Source organism: Galeopterus variegatus, unplaced genomic scaffold (genome assembly GCF_000696425.1).
Source record: "Galeopterus variegatus unplaced genomic scaffold, G_variegatus-3.0.2 Scaffold5845, whole genome shotgun sequence".
In the NCBI taxonomy this organism is placed as follows: domain Eukaryota; kingdom Metazoa; phylum Chordata; class Mammalia; order Dermoptera; family Cynocephalidae; genus Galeopterus; species Galeopterus variegatus.
The window spans coordinates 66,832-86,685 of NW_007731956.1; the positions used below are offsets into that span (position 1 = coordinate 66,832).

Below are 19,854 nucleotides of genomic sequence, written 5' to 3' on the forward strand. Positions count from 1 at the left end.
ATAGTGGGGAAGTCATGGGTAACTAGAAGACTTCCTGTGACAGATGGAGCAAGTTTTCTTCTAGGCACGCTCACACTGACGTGCCAGCTTCAGCAGTTGTTGAGAAGGTGGTGGCTGCTGCCTTGACAGCAGAGAGCCAAGCTCACACACCATGTCCTGCACATTCCCCACACAGCTGCGAGCCTCCCCCACTACAGTGTTCACCAGTGCACATGAATAGTTGCTTCCTGCCTTGTGCAACTTTTGGAACAAATCTAGGATTTTTTTCTGGGCATGTGTTAGAAGAACTAAAGAACAAAAAACAATAACATCAGTTTATTAAGCATCCAGACACTTGCTATGTCTTACTTCTAAACTTTACAGCAATGCTGTAAAGGTTCTGGTGTATCTTAAGCGTAAAGGTGAAGAAACTGAGGCTCATAGGTCAAGTAAAAACTATTGGTAATCCAGGTGTGTGTTTGTAAAAGCTCAGCATCCACTGTGCTTAATGAGCTGTGCTAAAGCTGAGTGGGTGGTTCTGTTGGAGTCTGTGGGTAAGGCATTTCTTAAAGACATTCACTCATCTTTTTTGTGGATATTTTTGAGTGTTTTAAAATTTGATGAAAGTTTTGTTTAAAAATTAGTAATTTGTTTTTTTGGCATATTGCTACTAAAACAAAAAGTGTAACTGTGATTCTAGAACATTTTAAATAGTGTATTTGTTTTGTCTCGTAGGTTCCTATGGAAAAAAAGAAAAAATACATTGAAATTAGGAAAGAAGCCAGGGAAACAGCAAATGGGGATCCAGGTAGGAAATTTCAAAATGATGAGAAAGATGCTATTAGTTGGTATAATTTTTGTAAATAGAAAATACTTTTAAGAACCTCAAAACATTGAAATTGAGTTTGAAAAAAATGTTTATTTTTAAGTGACAAATAGAATTATATTTTGAAAGAAATGTAATTAGCTAAGCTTAACTGCATAAAAAGGTCTCAGAGTGGCCAGACGGGCTCAGGTACATTACACTGTTTTTAAAGATGTAGGATTAGCTCGATGTTTCTTTGTTTGCGTATGGATTATGTGTTTATGTTATGAAACACATTCAGAAATTTGTGTTAGAATACACATTCTATCCTGCCACTCCTCTGTTCCAGACCTCCCAGCAGCTATCATTTCCCTGTGGACCGAGCTGCCTAAGGTCCCTGACCCTGCTGCCCTCCTTCCTGCTCACGGAGCAGTGCGGGCCCCCTGCTGTGCTGTGTGGTGCCCGGCTTGCTTTTGCCCTAGGCCATTTGCACTGCTTGAGTAACCTCAGCCCCAGATATCAGTGTACCTCATGACATTTTATTTCATTTCATCCTTTGGAGGAGGCTCTCCCTGGCCACTCTATTTAAAATTAACCTTCTATCCCTTCACATCTCTTTATTTCAGTTTTTTGCTTTATTTTTCTTTGCAGCTTGTATCACCATTTCTTGATTTGAGAATAAAATTTGGACCAATTTTCTAAATTCCTTGTGTATTTAGGATTTGCAATTTTTCAGTAGCATTTCTTCCCACATTTATCTTAGACATAATGAGCAAAATGTCCATCATCAAAATTCTAACTGCAAAGAAATTCTGTTAGTCATGTCCAGAAATCGGATCTGGATTAACTTGGTTCTTTGTCTGTGACAGTAGAGAGTAGCTGCATGACAATGACAAAAGCAAAGGGAGGCCTCTGGCCCGTCTTCTTCGTGCCTTGTAAATCGTTACCATGGGTTAAGATCATGGGGTTGAGTGAGGCCTTAGTTAAAAGTATCCTTCAATTTTAATGTAATTTGAGTTAGAGAAGTATACTTCTTACTGCTTATGTTTGAGTATGTGTGTTTTCTTCTTATTTGTATTTCAGATGGTCCTCATTATATGTCTTCCTTGTCGTATTTGGCAGACAGTAGCCTGAGTGAGGAAATGAGTCAATTTGATTTCTCAACTGGAGTTCAGAGCTATTCATACAGCTCTCAAGACCCTAAGTCTATCACTGGTCATTTTCGGAGACGGGTGATCATTTTTTACATATTAAAGAATGTTGTTGAAATTTGCAAAGAAAGGGGGTCACAGCTATGTCCTGTCTTTACTAGAAAAAGCCTGTTCTCTGTCTGTCAGTAGTCCTTGGAAAGTAGCACTAATTTGGAGCATTCTTAAAGATCTAAGCCCCAGGCTTTTGCCTTGTAGACTCAGCAGTCAAATTTGATCAGCACAGAAATGAAGCCAGGAGGTGAGAGATAAACATAGGAAGGTCGCTCTGACTTGAGGTGCAACCCCAGGGAGTGACCATGCAGACAGGGGTCAGGGGTCAATATAGCAGAGACCGCTGACCTGAGGTGTGACTCCAGGGAGTGACCACACAGTTGGGGGTTAGAGGAGAATATGGACATGGAACATAAGGAAGGCATGAGATCCTATTTATTTTTTAGTTTAACAAGAAAACACAGCATGTGTATTTGATATTATTACCAAAGTCATCATTATCACCTAAGTTTGTCCAGAATGAGAGAATCTCATATCCACTGGCATTTTAATAGTGCACTCTGCATCAGTGGATTCTTCCTTCCGTAGGAACATCCAGACCCCACGATCCAGGAAGACACCCTGGAATTGGAGATGGACGAGCTCAATGGCCACGAGTGCATGACCACCATGACAGCCCTGATGAAGCACATGCACAGAAGGCTGGGCTTCCCTGGAGGAGAAGAGGTGCCCCTCACCTCACGTTACCTCTGTTAATACTGCTCATTGGTATTGTGTTGAGAATTAACTTATCTTAGTGAAGGCTAAACCAAATTACACATCAAGTAAACATGACTTTTTGCTGTTCATGTCTAACTTTGTCATTGTTTTCTCATAACATCAAAATGTGAAGTTACTTTATTTCACTTTTTAAGGTAATTTTGAGTTTTTTTATTTCAGGGTTCAGTGCCAAGAGATCTTCCTCCTTGGATGAGGTTTCTTCATGACAAACTGGGAAACCCATCAGTACCATTAAATATCCGTCTTTTCTTAGCCAAGCTTGTTATTAATGCAGAAGTGGTGAGTAATTCATTATTCCTTTAACAGTTCCTTGCAGTCCTGTGCATCTACTTAAAAAATCATAGCAAAGGGTGATATGAAGGCACAGAGCAAGATGCTGTGTTCTATGAATAAATTAGCTGACCGTGTTTATCTACTTGTTCAACGTTGTTCTTCTGTCCTTTTCTTTTAAAACATGTAAATTAACCTCTGTTGAGTTAGAAGTGATCCTTTCATAAAGTGCATGTGGCATCTTTCTCAGGGCTGCCAACCTTCTTTGTTTACAGTAGCAAAAATTTTGATGAAAATATTCCTGTTAACTCTTTATAAAAAGCAGCTGGCTCTCTTTTCAGTTATTGTTGAATTTATCAGTTTGTTTCTAGCACCATGTCAGGATCCTTGAGCTAAGCATGGTCAAGTGCAGTGGGAATTTGTGTTCTGCGTAGAAGGTGCAGTGTGAAGAGGGGAGAGAGCTGAGCATGTCTGCACTGACCACACGGACCATGGGGCCATGGTCTGGACAAGAGGTGTCTGAGGGACAGGTCATCTGGACTAGACCATGGGGGCCATGCAAAGGGTCCAGCTCATTCACTGAGTAGTAGGGAGCCATAAAGGGCACCAGGTGGAGGGGTGATATAATCCACCTTGCCCATCAGTAGGAAGTCCTCCTAGGCAGCTCTGCAGATGTGCCTGCTGGGGGATCTTTGAGAGGTAGGGCTGGGACTGCAGCCAGCATGCTTTCCTCAGGGTCTAACCTGACTCCTAGCTCCTGAGTCTGCTGTCACAGGCACCACAGCCAGGGACCTACACAGTGGTTCTGAAGGCCAGCAGTTTAAGGTGAAGGGGTCAGCAGAGTTTCTTCTGAGGGCTGAGGAAAGTCTAGTGCGGGCCTCTCCCGGCTTCTGGTGGCCTCAGGTATTCCCTAGCTTGTACACAGCATTCTTCCTGTGTCTTCATGTCATCTTCCCCCACACATCTGGTCCTATGTGCAAGTTTCCCCTATTATGAAAACACCAATCATATTGGATTGAGGCCCACCCTAATGCCTTCACTTTAACTTGATTAACTCTGTTAAGACCGTATCTCTAAATAAGGTAACATTCTCAGGAGTAGGACTTCAGTGGCTTTTGGGGGGGACACAGTTTAATCCATAACACTCAGGGTAACACTTGAGTTCTAGCTCATGTTTCTTAAAGTGCTGATTTGATAGCTACCAAAAGGTAGCTGGATGTTTGTTTTTTTGGATGATTTTTTGGTGGGGCTGGGTGCGGGTAGGGGGCTGACAAGGAAATTTGCACGCACAAGTGTATGGGGCCTCTGAGATGTCACCAGACACATCTCTGGAGCTGTGTGTCCACCTGGAGCCCAGAGTGGTCGGGGCATTGGTTCCCAAAAGGAAATGCTCTAGACAGTCATTGTCTGATGGAGGAAAAGAGTAGAACTTATGTTTGGATTTTTTTAAAAGAAATATTTGGATTTAGTTTTTTTTTAATTTCAACCTTCAAGTATTTCATGTAGTTTAGTAACATACTAAAGAGGTTCATATCTATAATTTATAAATAAGCCTATAGACATACATGGTCGAGTGTGCTTTTTGTTTTCTTACAGGTGTATGATCAAAAAAGATTTGAGATCAAAGAGATTAAGCTGTGAGAGTACATAAGTCCCCATATTTTCCAAATATTTATAGTTGAAAAAGAGAAGTTAGAAAGGTTGAGAAAGTAGACAGCTTTTTCATTAAAGTGGCATTTTCCTGTAATTTCTAAAATAAATAAAATGGAATTTAGTATTCGGATACAGTTTATTTAGATTTCAGAGATCTTAAGCATGTGAAGTTTATAACAGAATGACTTGTTTATTTAGATTTCAGAGATCTTAAGCATGTGAAGTTTATAACAGAATGACTTGTACAATATAGGAAGAAATGAAAAAAATGTAACCACAGGCACCTACCTAATGTTTATAATCTCATTCTTTCTATGCCTTATGCAGTTATCTGAAATAAAAGTAGAATTTTCTACAGGGGCATATTATTCAGTTGATCTAGAATACTTTTTTTTTTTAAGATGACCGGTAAGGGGTTCTTAACCCTTGACTGGGGGGGGTCAGCACCACGCTCAGCCAGTGAGCTAACCGGCCGCTCAGCCAGTGAGCTAACCGGCCATCCCTATATGGGATCTGAACCCATGGCCTTGGTGTTATCCACACCACACTCTCCCGAGTGAGCCACGGGCCAGCCCCGATATAGAATACTTTTTGATTCTTATGAGCATCATTGTGTCAAAAGGGTGTTAAGCAATGAGAAGATCAATAAGAAATCCAAATCCGTTGAATTGTTTTCAGGAGTCCATGTGAAAAGATTATTCAACAGACGATCTAATCCAATTAAGTAGTGTAATTGTTGGATTTACATCTGTTTTGGATTTAGGTCAAGTCATAATATAAAATGTTAGCTAATGGGGGATATATTCCTGTTATTAATATTTTGGTTATTCAAAACGGTTCTTTGATACTTGAGTTTTAAATTATCTTGTAGGTCTTTCGCCCTTATGCAAAGTACTGGTTTAGCCCCTTGCTGCAGCTGGCTGTTTCTGAAAACAATGGAGGAGAAGGAATTCACTACATGGTGGTTGAGATAGTGGCTACCGTTCTTTCGTGGACAGGCGTGGCTACTCCTGCAGTAAGGATTGATAATGTCTTTTATGTAGTAATGTATTATTTCTTTACTGATAATCCTGCAGAGGATATGACAGATAATTCAGACCTCACTTAATGACTTAGAGTCATTGTGTTTAGCTTTGGTTGTTATATTGCTCTGATGCTTGTATACTAAATGCTTTGGGTTTGTTTTCTTTTGTCTGCTTTTGATAATTCCTCTGACCTTGGTTTTAATATTAAGCTGCCAGGTATTTATTTTATTTTGTTTGTTGCTTTTACTTGCTAGGAGCTTGGAAACTAGCTAACAGATTTATTAAAATTGTGTGTAAAGTAAATGTCAGATCCCCTGTGCGAGATTCTGAGGATTTCTGCTGTGACTGAATTCCTGGATTTTTTGGCATTTATTTGCCAGTTTATTTTCTCCCAGAATTTAGACTGTATAATCCCTAACAGTAGAGATTGCTCAGGACGTGACTGCCAGATGACTGACTGTTGTACTGAAGCATGTGTGGCACCTACCCACATGGATTTGCTTGTGGAGCTTTGCCTGTTCATTTAAACCATGAACACTGATAGTGTACAGAAGTTTTCACATAAGGATGTCATGGGAACAGTCCTTATTAGACATAATGTGTGTACATCCAGCTTTTTCCTGTGTTTGTGTCCGGATGTGCCCATCTTGTTTATTTCACAGTAACCCAAATTTAGATTTCTTTTTTTTTTTTTTTTTGTCTTTTTATCTTTTTTCGTGACCGGCAACGGACCGCAACCCTCAGTGTCGCGCCCGTACCGGACCGGGACCGGCTACGGGATCGCAACCCTCGGTGTTGCCCCCGCTCCTTGCTCAGCCAGTGAGCCGCCGGTCTGCACATGGGATCCGAACCCTGGGCGGGAGCGCCGCCGCACTTCCCAAGCGGAGCACTACAGCAGTGCGCCACTGGGCCGGCCCCAAATTTAGATTTCTTAGTCTAATAATAAATGGCCAGTGACTGGCCTCCCTACGACCCAGTGTGTAGCCAGGTGGAGTAGCTGATTGAAGCAACAGAACACCGCAAAGAGCATCAGGGGATCCTTTCATCACTCACCACAGTAGCATAAGCAAGAGGCTAAAACTGGAGGGAGAAAGCACTGACTCCCTTTGTTCCACTTTCTGCTGTGGAACAGTGCACTAGCCAAGGATCAGCACAGACATGGGGTCTCACTGTTGAGCTGGAGCAAAAGCCTTCGGCAGTTTTAGGATCTGGGGGTAAGGGTGTGGGATGTGGTCTGAGGGAGAAAGGCTGAGTCAAAAAGCCCCGAGTGCTGAGTCAGAGTGGGGAAAGTACGGTTCCCCCTCCTGTCCTGAAGAGGACTTCAGCTGCAGCCTCAGATGAAGGGACTCGAAGGAGGCCCCAGTCTGGGAATGCAGATATACGAGGAGTATGGCCGGCCAGGGGCCCAAGCAATTGACCACAGCTCCCTCCAGAGGCCGCAGTTTCCAAGCCCTTGGCCGTTGCTCCCTCCAGAGCCTGCAGCTCCCTCCAGAGGCCGCAGCTCCCAAGTCTCCATGGAGGCAGCCCTCCCCCCAGCCTCAGCACGTGCCTGGGAAAGCCTTTGTTGTTGCCTGTGATCAGCCCTGAAAATCACATGTATGGTTTTAGCCAGGAGCCTGACTTCTTGTTAAAATGCCAGATTTATTTTATGAATGGAATTTTGAATGAAAAAAATGCCTTTCCAGGATGGAATGCTGCATTTTAATATAGAATTTCTCTACCTTTTCAGGGGGTCCCTAAAGATGAAGTGTTAGCAAATCGACTGCTTCATTTCCTAATGAAACATGTCTTTCATCCGAAAAGAGCTGTATTCAGACACAACCTTGAAATTATAAAAACCCTTGTTGAATGCTGGAAGGACTGTTTATCCATCCCTTACAGGTATACATTTACTAGATCTTGCAATATTGTTTAGAAATTTAGGTTAAAATATAGCATGTTGTAAGTAGTGATTACAATGAAAAATAATTACATGAAATGATCGAAGGAGGAAATAATTTGAAATAGAGTCCATTTATATGGCTGTAGTATTGCTACTAATAAAAGCACCACCTCAAGAGTTGGAGACTGGCAGTGTCTCTGGTGGACCAGTGCCCTCCAGCGGTCCCTGCTCTGTCCTTCAGCTCACCTCTGGCTTCCCCTTGCTGGGCAAGGGAAGTACTCTGCATTGCCCCAGCCCAGGAGTGAACAGTAGGACTTTTGTTTGATCCTTTTTAGTGTAGTCAGAGGTGTGCTGAAACTTTCTTTACTGTCAGCTAATGGAGAATTTGGGCAGATAATTAGAATATAAGAAATATAAAACTGCTTATGTTACAAAGCTAGAATAACTTGGATGTGAACAAGCGGGTGTTAGCAAGAAGGGGTGTTGGATTTGGGAGAAGAAAAATATTTCCTACGCTGAAAATTAGCTATAGAAAAATCTGTATTTGTCTCCCTGCTTCTCATTTTATTATATGACAATCCCTATTTTCTCCTTTATGCTTATGTTTCAGGTTAATATTTGAAAAGTTTTCCAGTAAGGACCCTAGTTCTAAAGACAATGCAGTAGGGATTCAGTTACTAGGCATTGTAATGGCCAATGGCTTGCCTCCCTATGACCCAGCATGTGGCATAGAGAGCATCAGGTAACAGTGGTGTTTTTTGCTTTGATACTTTTTTTTAGGCAAAAATCTATCTGAATTGGATTGACAGATGGGGAATGGTTCAGTTTTCATAAATTTGAGAACCAGAATCCATGTTAAAAACATTTCTACCTAAATTTAGAAAGTTGGATTTGAAAAAAGAAATATGCCTGGAGTGAATGATGAATGTAGGTTTTTAAAAATTAGTGTAATTTTTTCCATATACGTGTTGGCAACTAAGAGGTGTTTAGGTATTTTCTTTTTATTTTCTAAACTGACATTTTCAACTTTTATCCCTGGAAGTAACACAGGCTCCACGACAGGATTAGTTGCAGGGTCTCTGCGAGGAAGATGTCCCTGGATGCTGGCTGCTCTGTCCCTCTACTCTGCTCTGTTCCAGCCTGACCCTGTTCTGCCCTGAAAGATGATGGTCACATTTTCAGGGTGGGGTGGTGTGGCATATGAAGGGAAGGGGCTTTTGTAAGTTGGTTTGAACATCACAAAAAGGTGCTCTCTCGTCCTACTGTGGAGGAGCTCCAAGTCAGTGCTCACACCGTGGTCACTCTGTGGGTGTCCGCCTGCCCCCTGGAGCCTCCCATCTCTGTGGGGGTGTTTCACTGCCTCCATCTGGCCCTTCATGTGGGCCTCCTGCTGCCAGTCACACCAGCCGCCAGTGCCAGACAGCAGGACTTGTTTACTTTTAGACAAGTTACTTTTTTGAGCTTTAGTTTCCTCATCGGGAATAGCCTTACAGAGGCGCTGTGAGGGTTGACAGTTGAATGTGACACTCCCTGCAGAGGCTCCTTACACAGTGCGTGAGCGCCCGTCCTTGTCTTGCTCATCATGCTATTGTCCTTGTCTTGTCATAGTAGGTGGCTTTTGAAAGGGATTCAGTGCTTCGTAATCTTGGATGATAGCTCTTTCCTTAACTGTGATTTTTTTTTTCCCTTTTTGTCTTTTTTCGTGACCGGTAATGGGATCGCAACCCTCAGTGTCGCGCCCATACCGTGACTGGCAACGGGATCGCAACCCTCGGTGTCGTGCCCGCACCGCGCTCAACCAGTGAGCGGACTGGTCTCTATATGGGATCCGAACCCTCGGCGGGAGTGCCACTGTGCTCCCAAGTGCCGCCGCACTCCCAAGCACTGCACTCTACCGAGTGCGCCACCAGGCCGGCCCTTAACTGTGACTTTTGTAGTGTCCAGCATTGCATTATGCCCTGACTGCAGCAGCTCTGTGCCTGGACGGTGGACTCTCCTGGATCTGTCTGGTTGTGAAGTCAGAGCCCTGAAATATGTGTTCATATATATGTACTCACACAAGTAATTTGCATTATGTTTTATGTTCCTATTTCTCAATTTGTGCTATCAATATGACATGAGGAAGAAAATTGTTATATTTTTATGTCAGACAACAGAATGGATTATTTTATGCAAATTTATTTTCTGTATTTGTTGTAGATATTTTCAAGCTTTGGTCAATAATATGTCCTTTGTAAAACATAAAGAGGTATATGCAGCAGCGGCAGAAGTTCTAGGACTTGTTCTTCAATATGTTACTGAGAGAAAAAATGTTAGTGTGTTGTGCAGGATATGTTACTGAGAGAAAAAATGTGAGTGTGTTGTGCAGTTTTAAATCCTCCTTTTTCCATGTTGATTCGTTGTGACCCTTGATACTTACATGTGCTTCCCGTGTGCTATTAGAAACAAAGCAGGCATCTGCATTTCATAATATTGCACTCTCTTTCCTACCATATACCAAACACAATGCTCAATTTTTAAGAGAGGATATATGATGTTTTATTTTTATTTTTATTTTTTTTTCCTTTTTTTTTTTTGTCTTTTTTCGTGTCCGGCAACGGATCGCAACCCTCAGTGTCGCGCCCGTACTGGACCGGGACCGGCAACGGGATCGCAACCCTCGGTGCTGTGCCCGCACCTCGCTCAGCCAGTGAGCGGGAACCGGTCTGTATGTGGGATCCGAACCCTCGGCGGGAGCGCCGCCACACTCCCAAGCGGCGCACTGTAGCAGTGCGCCACCGGGCCGGCCCCGATATATGATGTTTTAAATACCTGGAAACTTGGTGAACATTTAAAGTTTGGGGACTGACTTTTTTTTTTTTTTGTCTTTTTCCGTGTCCGGCAACGGATCGCAACCCTCAGTGTTGCGCCCATACTGGACCGGGACCGACAACGGGAACGCAACCCTCGGCGCTGCTCCCGCGCCTCGCTCAGCCAGTGAGCGGGAACCGGTCTGTATGTGGGATCTGAACCCTCGGGCAGGAGCGCCGCCGCGCTTCCCAAGCGGCGCACTATCCAGTGCGCCACTGGGCCGGCCCTGGGGACTGACTTTTTATCATGAGTCAGGATGAGAGTTTTTTTTTTTTTTGTGACTGGTAAGGGGATCAGAACCCTTGGCTTGGTGTCGCCTGCACCGCGCTCAGCCAGTGAGTGCACCGGCCATCCCTATATAAGATCTGAACCTGCGGCCTCGGCGCTCCCAGCGCCGCACTCTCCCGAGTGGGCCCTGGGTTTGGCCCCAGGATGAGAGTATTTAACCAGCTTTTTGATTCCTGTGAACTCAGTCTCAGGATTTCCTTTTAGAGAAAATTATTCTGGTAGATAGCTTCTGTGATTAGGGCTAAGCTATCCTCATCAAATCCTCCACAGCCAGTTTTTAACGTTTATACAGCTGTTGAACAGGAGCAGGCACTTCTCAGGGGACCCTTCCCAGTCTGTGTGCCCTGCCCACCTCACAGGGTTGTGAGAAGACCCGAATTGAGTGTTTGACTGCAGTACACGTTCATATCTGAATACCGTCCTTCTAAGTAAAATTTACAATTGGAGATGGTGAATAACTGTGTGGGCTGATGTATGGTGATCACGTGTTGTAACTTGAGAGTGATGTAGCAGAGTGACACTCACGCAGCAGAGGCATTGTGTTGAGATAAGATGTTGCGAGGGCCCCTGGGGTCTCGCTGTGGCAGAGTTGTCCAGGACAGCACAGGCAGTCACTGCTCTAGGACACTCTCTTAGCTCTCTTCCTGCTTCTCTGGTGGTTGTTTCTCCCTTCACTTAGCTGCACTTTCCCCCTACCACCTCCACAGCTCTCTTTTGGTTGTCTTCTCTTCCTCTGTTCGCCTGCCCATCTCTTCCAGCCTCATGGCTTTAAAAACTGTCTTTATGGTCATGATTCCCAAATTTGTATCTCTGGGCCAGCTCCTGGAAAGAAAAGCCAGAGTGGAGTTGAGGCTGTGGTGGCTGTCAGGCTGGATGAGGAGAGGCTTAGAAGCCACATGGTCCTGAGTGGACTCCAAGGTACCCAACACAGCAAGTTGAACCCTTTTCCATTTTACCAATTACAGATTTGGTTGGATTTAAAATAAAATTAAATAATGCAGGGAAATAGACCCCCGTAGAAAGATCACACTTCACTTATAGCTTATTTTAGGGATTATCAGAGCTTTTTGTAAATTAAATTTTTAAAATTCAGAATCACCTTGTTACCTTGCATGATTCTGATGTCCCTAAATATTAGGTTTAAATGTATGAAAATTTAAATTCATTTTCACCACAGATGGAACAAGTTACAGCAGATCCCCAGGTTTAATCTCTCATTGCTTAAATTTCAACGTAGTAAGAATAATAAATACCTTTGTTTTGCATAGTTTTTTTCTGAATATGAAGGTGGTAGCAATTTAATGTGGAAACTTGGAAAACAGAGTAAAATCTAAAGAAATAAGTAAGAGAGGCCCAGTTCTCCCCACTCAGCTGCTCTGGGTACCTGCAAAGTGGCTTGCTCACCAGTGTGGGTGCATGCCCGCTGTCTTGTCCAGACTAGTTTGTAACTTGCTGTCTTCACATGATAGGTCATGACCATTTCATCATGTCATTGACCATTTCATCATGTTATTTTTTTAAAAAGACATACCTTACAAATCAGGAGTGTAATAAAATATTCTACATGAGGTTCAAGCCGTTGAAATTTGTGGTTTTGTCTGAAAGATTTCCCTTGAGCATAGCTTAAAAGAGCCTCATACTATTAAGTTAGTATAGGAAAACTATTCATCTTATGTGCTTTTGAAAAAAATCTTAGTGCTTTTGAAAAGGTTGCTCACTATCCTTTTCTGATCTCTGTGAGGAAGATGAGCCATGAATGAAGGAAGTGCACATTTTCCTTACTTCATCCCGGTAGATGCTATGAGTCCTATCCTATGCCGAGGACGTACTTGTTGGTTCTAGGCCCTGGGGATGCAGCAGGGAACAAGACAGACCACGACCCTGCCCACAGGGAGGTGGCATTTGGGGAGTGGCGACAGATGATATGCAAAGGAATATATAACAGGAGGTAGTAATGTGTGGTGAAGAGAAGGTGGGATATGGACAGGTAGACAGTGATAGGGCTGCTGTGTAGACAGAGTTGCTTGAACGTTCTGGTCTATGTGGATATTTGACCAGAGACTTGAACATCATAAGATATGTCTTAAACAGTGTGTTATCACCAATTTTAGTTTAGCTTATTGGCAGTATTTCGCTGTCAGAAGGAAACACTAATCTTCATTGCTCTTACATCTGACACAAGCCAGATGCCTTGGTGCTCACAGCACAGTCTCGCACACTTGCACACAGGAACTCGAGGACCTGGAGCCTGGGGTGTCCAGCGATTCATGCCCACCAGTGGTTTATGCCCACCAGCGGGTGTTCCACCACTCCCCGTGTCCTCATTCACCTGTGAAATTTGTTGTAGGTGATAACATTGAACACTTCCCTTGCATTCACTCAGATATTCAAGGTAAATCTTATTTTCAGCACTTAATGCAGGTTTTCCCCATTGTGTATTTGAGAAGAAATTTAATTTTTCAGGTGCTGGAGGAGTCTGTGTGTGAACTGGTTGTAAAGCAGTTGAAGCAACATCAGAACACTATGGAGGACAAGTTTATTGTGTGCTTGAACAAAGTGGCAAAGAGCTGCCCTCCTCTTGCTGACAGGTAGGGGCCGTCAGGGTGCCTGTGGCGGGAGGGTCAGTGGCCGTCCTCTCACCTGTCCTTCCCACTGCTCAGGTTCATGAATGCCGTGTTCTTCCTGCTGCCGAAATTTCATGGGGTGATGAAGACACTTTGCCTAGAGGTGGTGCTTTGTCGTGCAGAGGTGATGATGGACCTGTATGTCCAGCTAAAGAGCAAGGACTTTGTTCAGGTCATGAGACATAGGTGAGTGAACACTAGCCCCACGCTCTTGGATCCCACTGGCTCATAAAGCGTGTATTTGTTCACACATCTCCTTCAATTCATGGAAAACTTGTGGGTTTTCATGAAATGCATATTTGTGTACTTTGAATCTGAGAAGAAAAGGTAAAGACAGTGTAAGACTGAAGTGTGTGCTGAGGTAGGCCTGCCCTTGCCTCTCAGACTGTCACCCTGGGAGGCCACACCCCTTCAGGCAAGGGCATTTCACCCATAGACAAAGGGGATGACCCATGGGATTGCCTCAGGCCCTACAGATTTAAGATGCATGTTTTTGAGTTCTGTACCTATTTTGCCAGGTAAGAGCCTTCCGTTAGGGGTTAAAAATGTTCATTTATTTTCAAAATTGCAATGTAGAATAAAAGTAAATGTTAAAAGAGAAAGCTGCTGATCACTTACATTATTTTATTTATCTCTATCTTTTCCAGTCTTGATTTATGTACATATTTTTAAAGAGTGATAAATTATTGATAAATGTGTAATGTGCCAATAACAAAGAATACATGCCATTGTGTTTTAATATCTAACATAGTTTCTGAGTATCCACTTACTGTGTGTACATCATTAAGCTTTAAGGAGTAAAAGATACACGAAACAAGGAAATAGGTGTTTGCCAGGCTACACTTAACCTCACCATGTGCCATGTGAAGTAGCACTTGAAATCATTTTTTTAAATCTGAAACTTTTTATATTGTTAACTTATTTTGTTTGCCATTACCAGTTTTTTTTTTAGGATAAACTTTTTATTTTGAAATAATTTTATATTTACAGAAAAGTAAAAAGACACACAGAATTCCCATAGACTCTTCACTCAGTTTTCCCTTCTTAACGTAATCATGCTAACTTTGTCAAAACTAAGAAATTAACACTAGTACTTTTTACTGTTAATTAAACTAGACTTTTTTTTCTCCATTTTTTCCCAACATCCTTTTTCTATTCCAAGATCCAATCCAGGGTAGCACTTTTAATTAATTTGTTTATTTTTAATAACCTAGCCCATGATAATTATTTTTAGGAAAATAATTTTTATAAGTGTAGTGTTATTCATTATTACAGATTTCGAATATAGAACAAAACAAAGAAGAAAAAGTTGCCTGTTTGGGCTGGCTGGTTAGCTCTGTTGGTTAGAGCACAACCTTGTAATACCAAGGTCATGGGTTCAGATCCCTGAACCAGCCAGCCACCAAAAAAAAAAGTTGCCTGTCATACTTTGAAAGTACAATAATAAAAATTGTTAAATTTGTGTAATTTTTAAAATCTCTCTTATTATAGAGATGATGAAAGACAAAAAGTGTGTTTGGATATAATTTATAAGACGATGGCAAAATTGAAACCAGTAGAACTCCGAGAACTTCTGAACCCTGTTGTAGAATTCATTTCCCACCCTTCTCCAGCGTGTAGGGAACAAATGTATAATATTCTCATGTGGATTTATGATAATTACAGGTAAGCTATACATTGACATTTTGTATTACTTTTTTAGGGATTATTTGGTGCCTTTAGCCATCTGGAACATAATAAAACATCGTTTACCATGTGATTAATAGTTAGAACAACTTTATTTTAGTATATTGAATTGTATCCTGTTTTAACTCATTTCTCATAGGTGTGAGAAGTATTCAGAGAGTGAAATGATTGGTTGAGGTCAAAGTGTATTAGTGACCTACTTATAAAACTTGTTTTCATAGTTATCCTTTTAAGATCTGGCAAGGTTAAGGAGATGACCTCTGTCAGGACTCCTCATCCATCAGGAGTGCCATGACACCACCACTTTTGGCACTGCAGGGGTGCCAAACGTCCTGTGGGTACCCTGCACCGGCCACCCCTCCCCATGCCAGCAGCCATGATGGCTCACGAGGCATGCAGGGAGGGTGCCCAGCCTACACACACCCATGAGGGGGTTCTGCTGTGACTGGGGAGTTACAGTCTCATGGGAAGAGGCAGCATTTTTTCTTTAATTCTAGACAGTGTTTGGTTTTTTACTTTAATTCTAGACAGTGTTTGGGGGTTGAATAAGAGAGCAAGATGAAAGTGTTAATGTTGTGTCATTTTGTTATTTTCTCCAACAGAGATTCAGAAAGTCAAACAGATGGTGACTCCCAGGAAATATTTAAGTTGGCAAAAGATATGCTGATTCAAGGACTGATCGATGAGAACCTTGGGCTGCAGTATGTACTCCTCCTGGAATAATTTGGCCAGGGTAGTTGAGTTTTAGGGCTACTGCATTTTAGGGCTATTGCTTCCTAGACTAGCATAGTGTGTTTTTCAGCAGTTTTAGCAATGTATTTGCAGTATTAGTATTTTCTCTGCCTCCTGCATTTAATATTCAGTAAAAATGTATTTTAGATCACATTATGAAGAGTAAGATTTTAAAATCTTAACAAGTTACTTTAAAATAAAACTTTTGAAAAAGTAGTGTGGACATAGCACCCTCTTCTAGTGCAGTGAGTTGAAGTGTTTCGAATGAAAAGAGAGTCTGTGGTGAAACTGGTCCCGTGTCCCATTTAACAGAGAGAGTGGAGATTATGCTATATGTATTGAGTCGAGTGTTTGGAACCTCAGAAACAGGAGAAAACCATGATGGAAGTATAAACGGTGATTGTGGTCCTCTGACATGCCCAGCCTGAGTCAGTCAGATGGCTGTCTTATCAAGTATTAATTATATAAGAGGGACACAAACTTTTTATGTGATTTTTCCATTCTGCTACAATTTTAGATTCATTGAGCTTTTAAAAATTTCACAAGCATTCATATATTTGTAAAGCCTAATATGGTTTTAAGCAAAGTTTTGACTGTTTTATGGCAGTAATTTTTGAGAGTGAATTGTTTTAGCAAGGCAGTGAAGGATTATATGTAATTTCTTAAAATGTTTTTTCAGCTTCAAAACAGTTAATATTGTGTATTCAACGTTGAACACTTTCCAGGGAACAGAGATGAGAGAATAAAATCACCCACTTTCTCACCTCTTGTTAAATATACTACATTTTTGGAATATTCTCCTATAATGCATGTTATTTTTCATAACTTAGATTATACTCTTCATATAATTCTGAACATAGCCTCCCTCTCTGCTAAGTTTTACATGGATGAAGAGCTGTGCCTTCTTCGCATGACGTCATGTGTAGCACGTTCTTTCTTTTTTGCCTATATTTAAGCAATATGCTTTTTTCCTCTTTGCCTTTCAGATTAATTATTCGAAATTTCTGGAGCCATGAAACTAGGTTACCTTCAAATACCTTGGACCGATTGTTGGCACTAAATTCCTTGTATTCTCCTAAGATAGAAGTGCACTTTTTAAGTTTAGCAACAAATTTTCTGCTTGAACTGACCAGCATGAGCCCAGATTATCCAAACCCCATGTTCGAGCATCCTCTGTCAGAATGCGAATTTCAGGTGAAGTGCTTGTCTCTGAAATAATAATGAATATTATAAGCTTTCCCAGTTTGTTACTTAATGAAGATTTTCTAATAGCACTAAAACTGGCAGTCTTATATTCTTGGGATACTCACACATTCCTTTCTAGAACACTCACATGTGCTCCACCTGTCCTGAAGGCTCACTATCATCCTCTCAGCCTGTACTTAGATTTCCTGTCCCAGAAATGCCTTCTCCTCCTCCCCTCACTCCTCCCTCCACTGGAAGTTGCTGAGTTCACACCTTCTCATGGCAGCCTTAACAGTCCTGACAATCTGTAAATCTGTAGGTTGACAGGGCCTCTGGAGGTGGGGCCTGACTCTGGCCTTGTTGTAGTGCGTGAGAGTACTTAACAGAGCCAAGTCACTTGACTTGGCATGGTTGTGTTGTGGTGCCATTTCTGAGTACGAGATAAAGCCTTTTAGTACAAAATGTGAAGGAGTAAAAAAAATTAGTGTTCTCCCCCGGTAGTAATTAGTTTTTCTAGTTGGCAAATAATTATTTAGTTGAAACTTTTTTTTTTTTTGTCTTTTTGTCTTTTTCCGTGTCCGGCAACGGATCGCAACCCTCAGTGTTGCCCCCGTACCGGACCGGGGACCGGCAACGGGATTGCAACCCTCGGCGTTGCTCCCGCGCCTCGCTCAGCCAGTGAGCGGGAACCGGTCTGTATGTGGGATCCGAACCCTCGGGCGGGAGTGCCGCCGCGCTTCCCAAGCCGCACACTTATCCAGTGCGCCACCGGGCCGGCCCTAGTTGAAACTTTTAAATTATAAAAGATTCTTTTTCAGCTGTTTCCCACAGAGAAATATGCTGATGGTACCATTGGATTTTAAATAGAAGTATTTCAGTGTTGCTAAAGAAAGAACATTATTTCATTTGAAACTTTCTTAACATCCAGGAATGTACCATTGATTCTGACTGGCGTTTCCAAAGTACTGTTCTCACTCCGATGTTTGTTGAGACCCAGGCCTTCCAGAGTGCTCTCCACACCCAGACCCAGGGAGGGTCCCTCTCAACGCGAGTGCCGGTGGCTGGGCAAGTAAGGGCCACCCAACAGCAGTACGATTTCACGCCTACACAAACTGCAGGTAACCAGCGACTCTGACGCTCTCCCGCTGTGCACAAGGCACTCTGTGGGAGGAGCTTCTATTACAGGAACATTCACCATCTGTAAGGGAAGTTAAGCGGTAACAGCAAAAAGGGATAAGAACCACAAGAAAGATGGGTCAGTCAAACGAGAAAAGGATGGAAGTTGCTAGAATAGTCAAATCCATAGAGACTGAAAGTAGAATGATGGTTGACAGGGCCTGGGGGAGAGGAAATAGGGAGATACTGTTTGATAGTTATGAAGTTTCAGTTTTGCAAGATGAAAGAGTTCTAGAGATGGATGGTGGTGATGGTTGCACAACTGTGTGAATGTACTTAGTGCCGTTGAACTATACACTTAAAAATAGTTGAAAGGTAAAATTTTATGATATATATATTCTACCCACAGTTTTTTACAGAAAGGAGAAAAGGATTATTTCTGACTGGAAAAAACGGAAAGTTTTAGTACCTGTATGTTTTTGTTTTTGTCCAGAAAAATCCATTTAGTGCATCAAATTTTACATATCTTATCTCAAAAGCAAAGGAGAGCTAAACCAAATTCATTTACTGTGTTTATAATTTTTTTTGTTTATAATTTTAAAAGTGTTCTTTCTCATACAGTTTCACTGTTTCCTTTGATCAGCATATTATAAATTGTAGAGTAAAATACCTTAATCGTTTTATATAAACATTTCAACATTTTTCTTTCATATAATTTTTTCATGTTCTGTTGGTTCTGGAAGTAGGGCTCATTTGAATAACCACAATGGAAATCTTGTAACACCAATGTTAGGTGCTGCTGGTGTGTCATGGCGGGCCTCACTGCCCCGCATGCAGTGCTGAGCATGCAACTGCCCTGACCATTTGTGTTGCAGAGGGAAGAAGCTCGTTTAATTGGCTGACTGGGAGCAGTATCGACCCCCTGGTGGACTATACGGTCTCCTCATTGTCTGATTCCCTATCTTCCTCCCTGCTGTTTGCCCACAAAAGAAGTGAAAAGTCACAGAGGGCACCCTTGACATCAGTGGGACCTGATTTTGGGAAACACAGGCTGGGCCTTCCAGGGGATGAGGTGGACAGCAAAGTGAAAAGTAAGTAAGACTGCTGAGACATGCTTGAAATGACCTGCCCTGCGACCACATTTCTTTACATCCTGTGAGTAAGCCCACTAAAGCTTTGTGCACTTACATGCTGAAAGCATTGTTTTTGGGTGTTCCAAAAAAACTATTATATAAATTGGACTCAATCCGTGTTCCAAAAAAACTATTAAATAAATTGGACTCAATCCATTCATTTAGTGACATTCCAGAACATTAGAGGTGAAAAAACTAATTTGAAACCACTTTCTTTCAGAGTTTGTGTATGATTTTGGAAAAATTCAGTCATAGAACTAAGTAGGTTAAATGAATGCTAATAGCTATCTATTGTAATTCGTTTAATATATTTGAATCTGCCCATGTACCTTTATAGATTTAAAATATTTCATATACTGTCATCTTTGGGGTGTATATACTTTCTTGCCTAAATGAGAGCATTTGGAGGCTCATAAAATATGATGTATTAGGGCCGGCCCGGTGGCGCACTGGATAGTGCGCCCGCTTGGGAAGCGCGGCAGCGCTCCCGTCCGAGGGTTCGGATCCCACGTACAGACCGGCTCCCGCTCACTGGCTGAGCGAGGCGCGGGAGCAATGCCGAGGCTTGCGATCCCGTCGCCGGTCCCCGGTCCGGTACGGGGGCAACACTGAGGGTTGCGATCCGTTGCCGGACACGGAAAAAA

The 19,854-nt window shown here is 42.2% G+C and overlaps 1 protein-coding gene across 1 annotated transcript in view; it reads left to right on the top strand.

The window, feature by feature from the left end:
• PRKDC (protein kinase, DNA-activated, catalytic polypeptide) overlaps positions 1-19,854 on the top strand; it is a gene marked incomplete at its 3' end in the record, with an annotated part of 134,792 nt that overhangs the window by 60,677 nt on the left and 54,261 nt on the right. Inside the window, 15 exon segments of the mRNA XM_008590104.1 lie at positions 715-787; positions 1,868-2,016; positions 2,575-2,712; positions 2,926-3,045; positions 5,561-5,704; positions 7,444-7,595; positions 8,207-8,338; positions 9,796-9,907; positions 13,198-13,322; positions 13,395-13,544; positions 14,850-15,023; positions 15,647-15,745; positions 16,763-16,970; positions 17,890-18,079; positions 18,953-19,168. Of these exon segments, the coding sequence (XP_008588326.1) occupies positions 715-787; positions 1,868-2,016; positions 2,575-2,712; positions 2,926-3,045; positions 5,561-5,704; positions 7,444-7,595; positions 8,207-8,338; positions 9,796-9,907; positions 13,198-13,322; positions 13,395-13,544; positions 14,850-15,023; positions 15,647-15,745; positions 16,763-16,970; positions 17,890-18,079; positions 18,953-19,168 (2,182 nt within the window).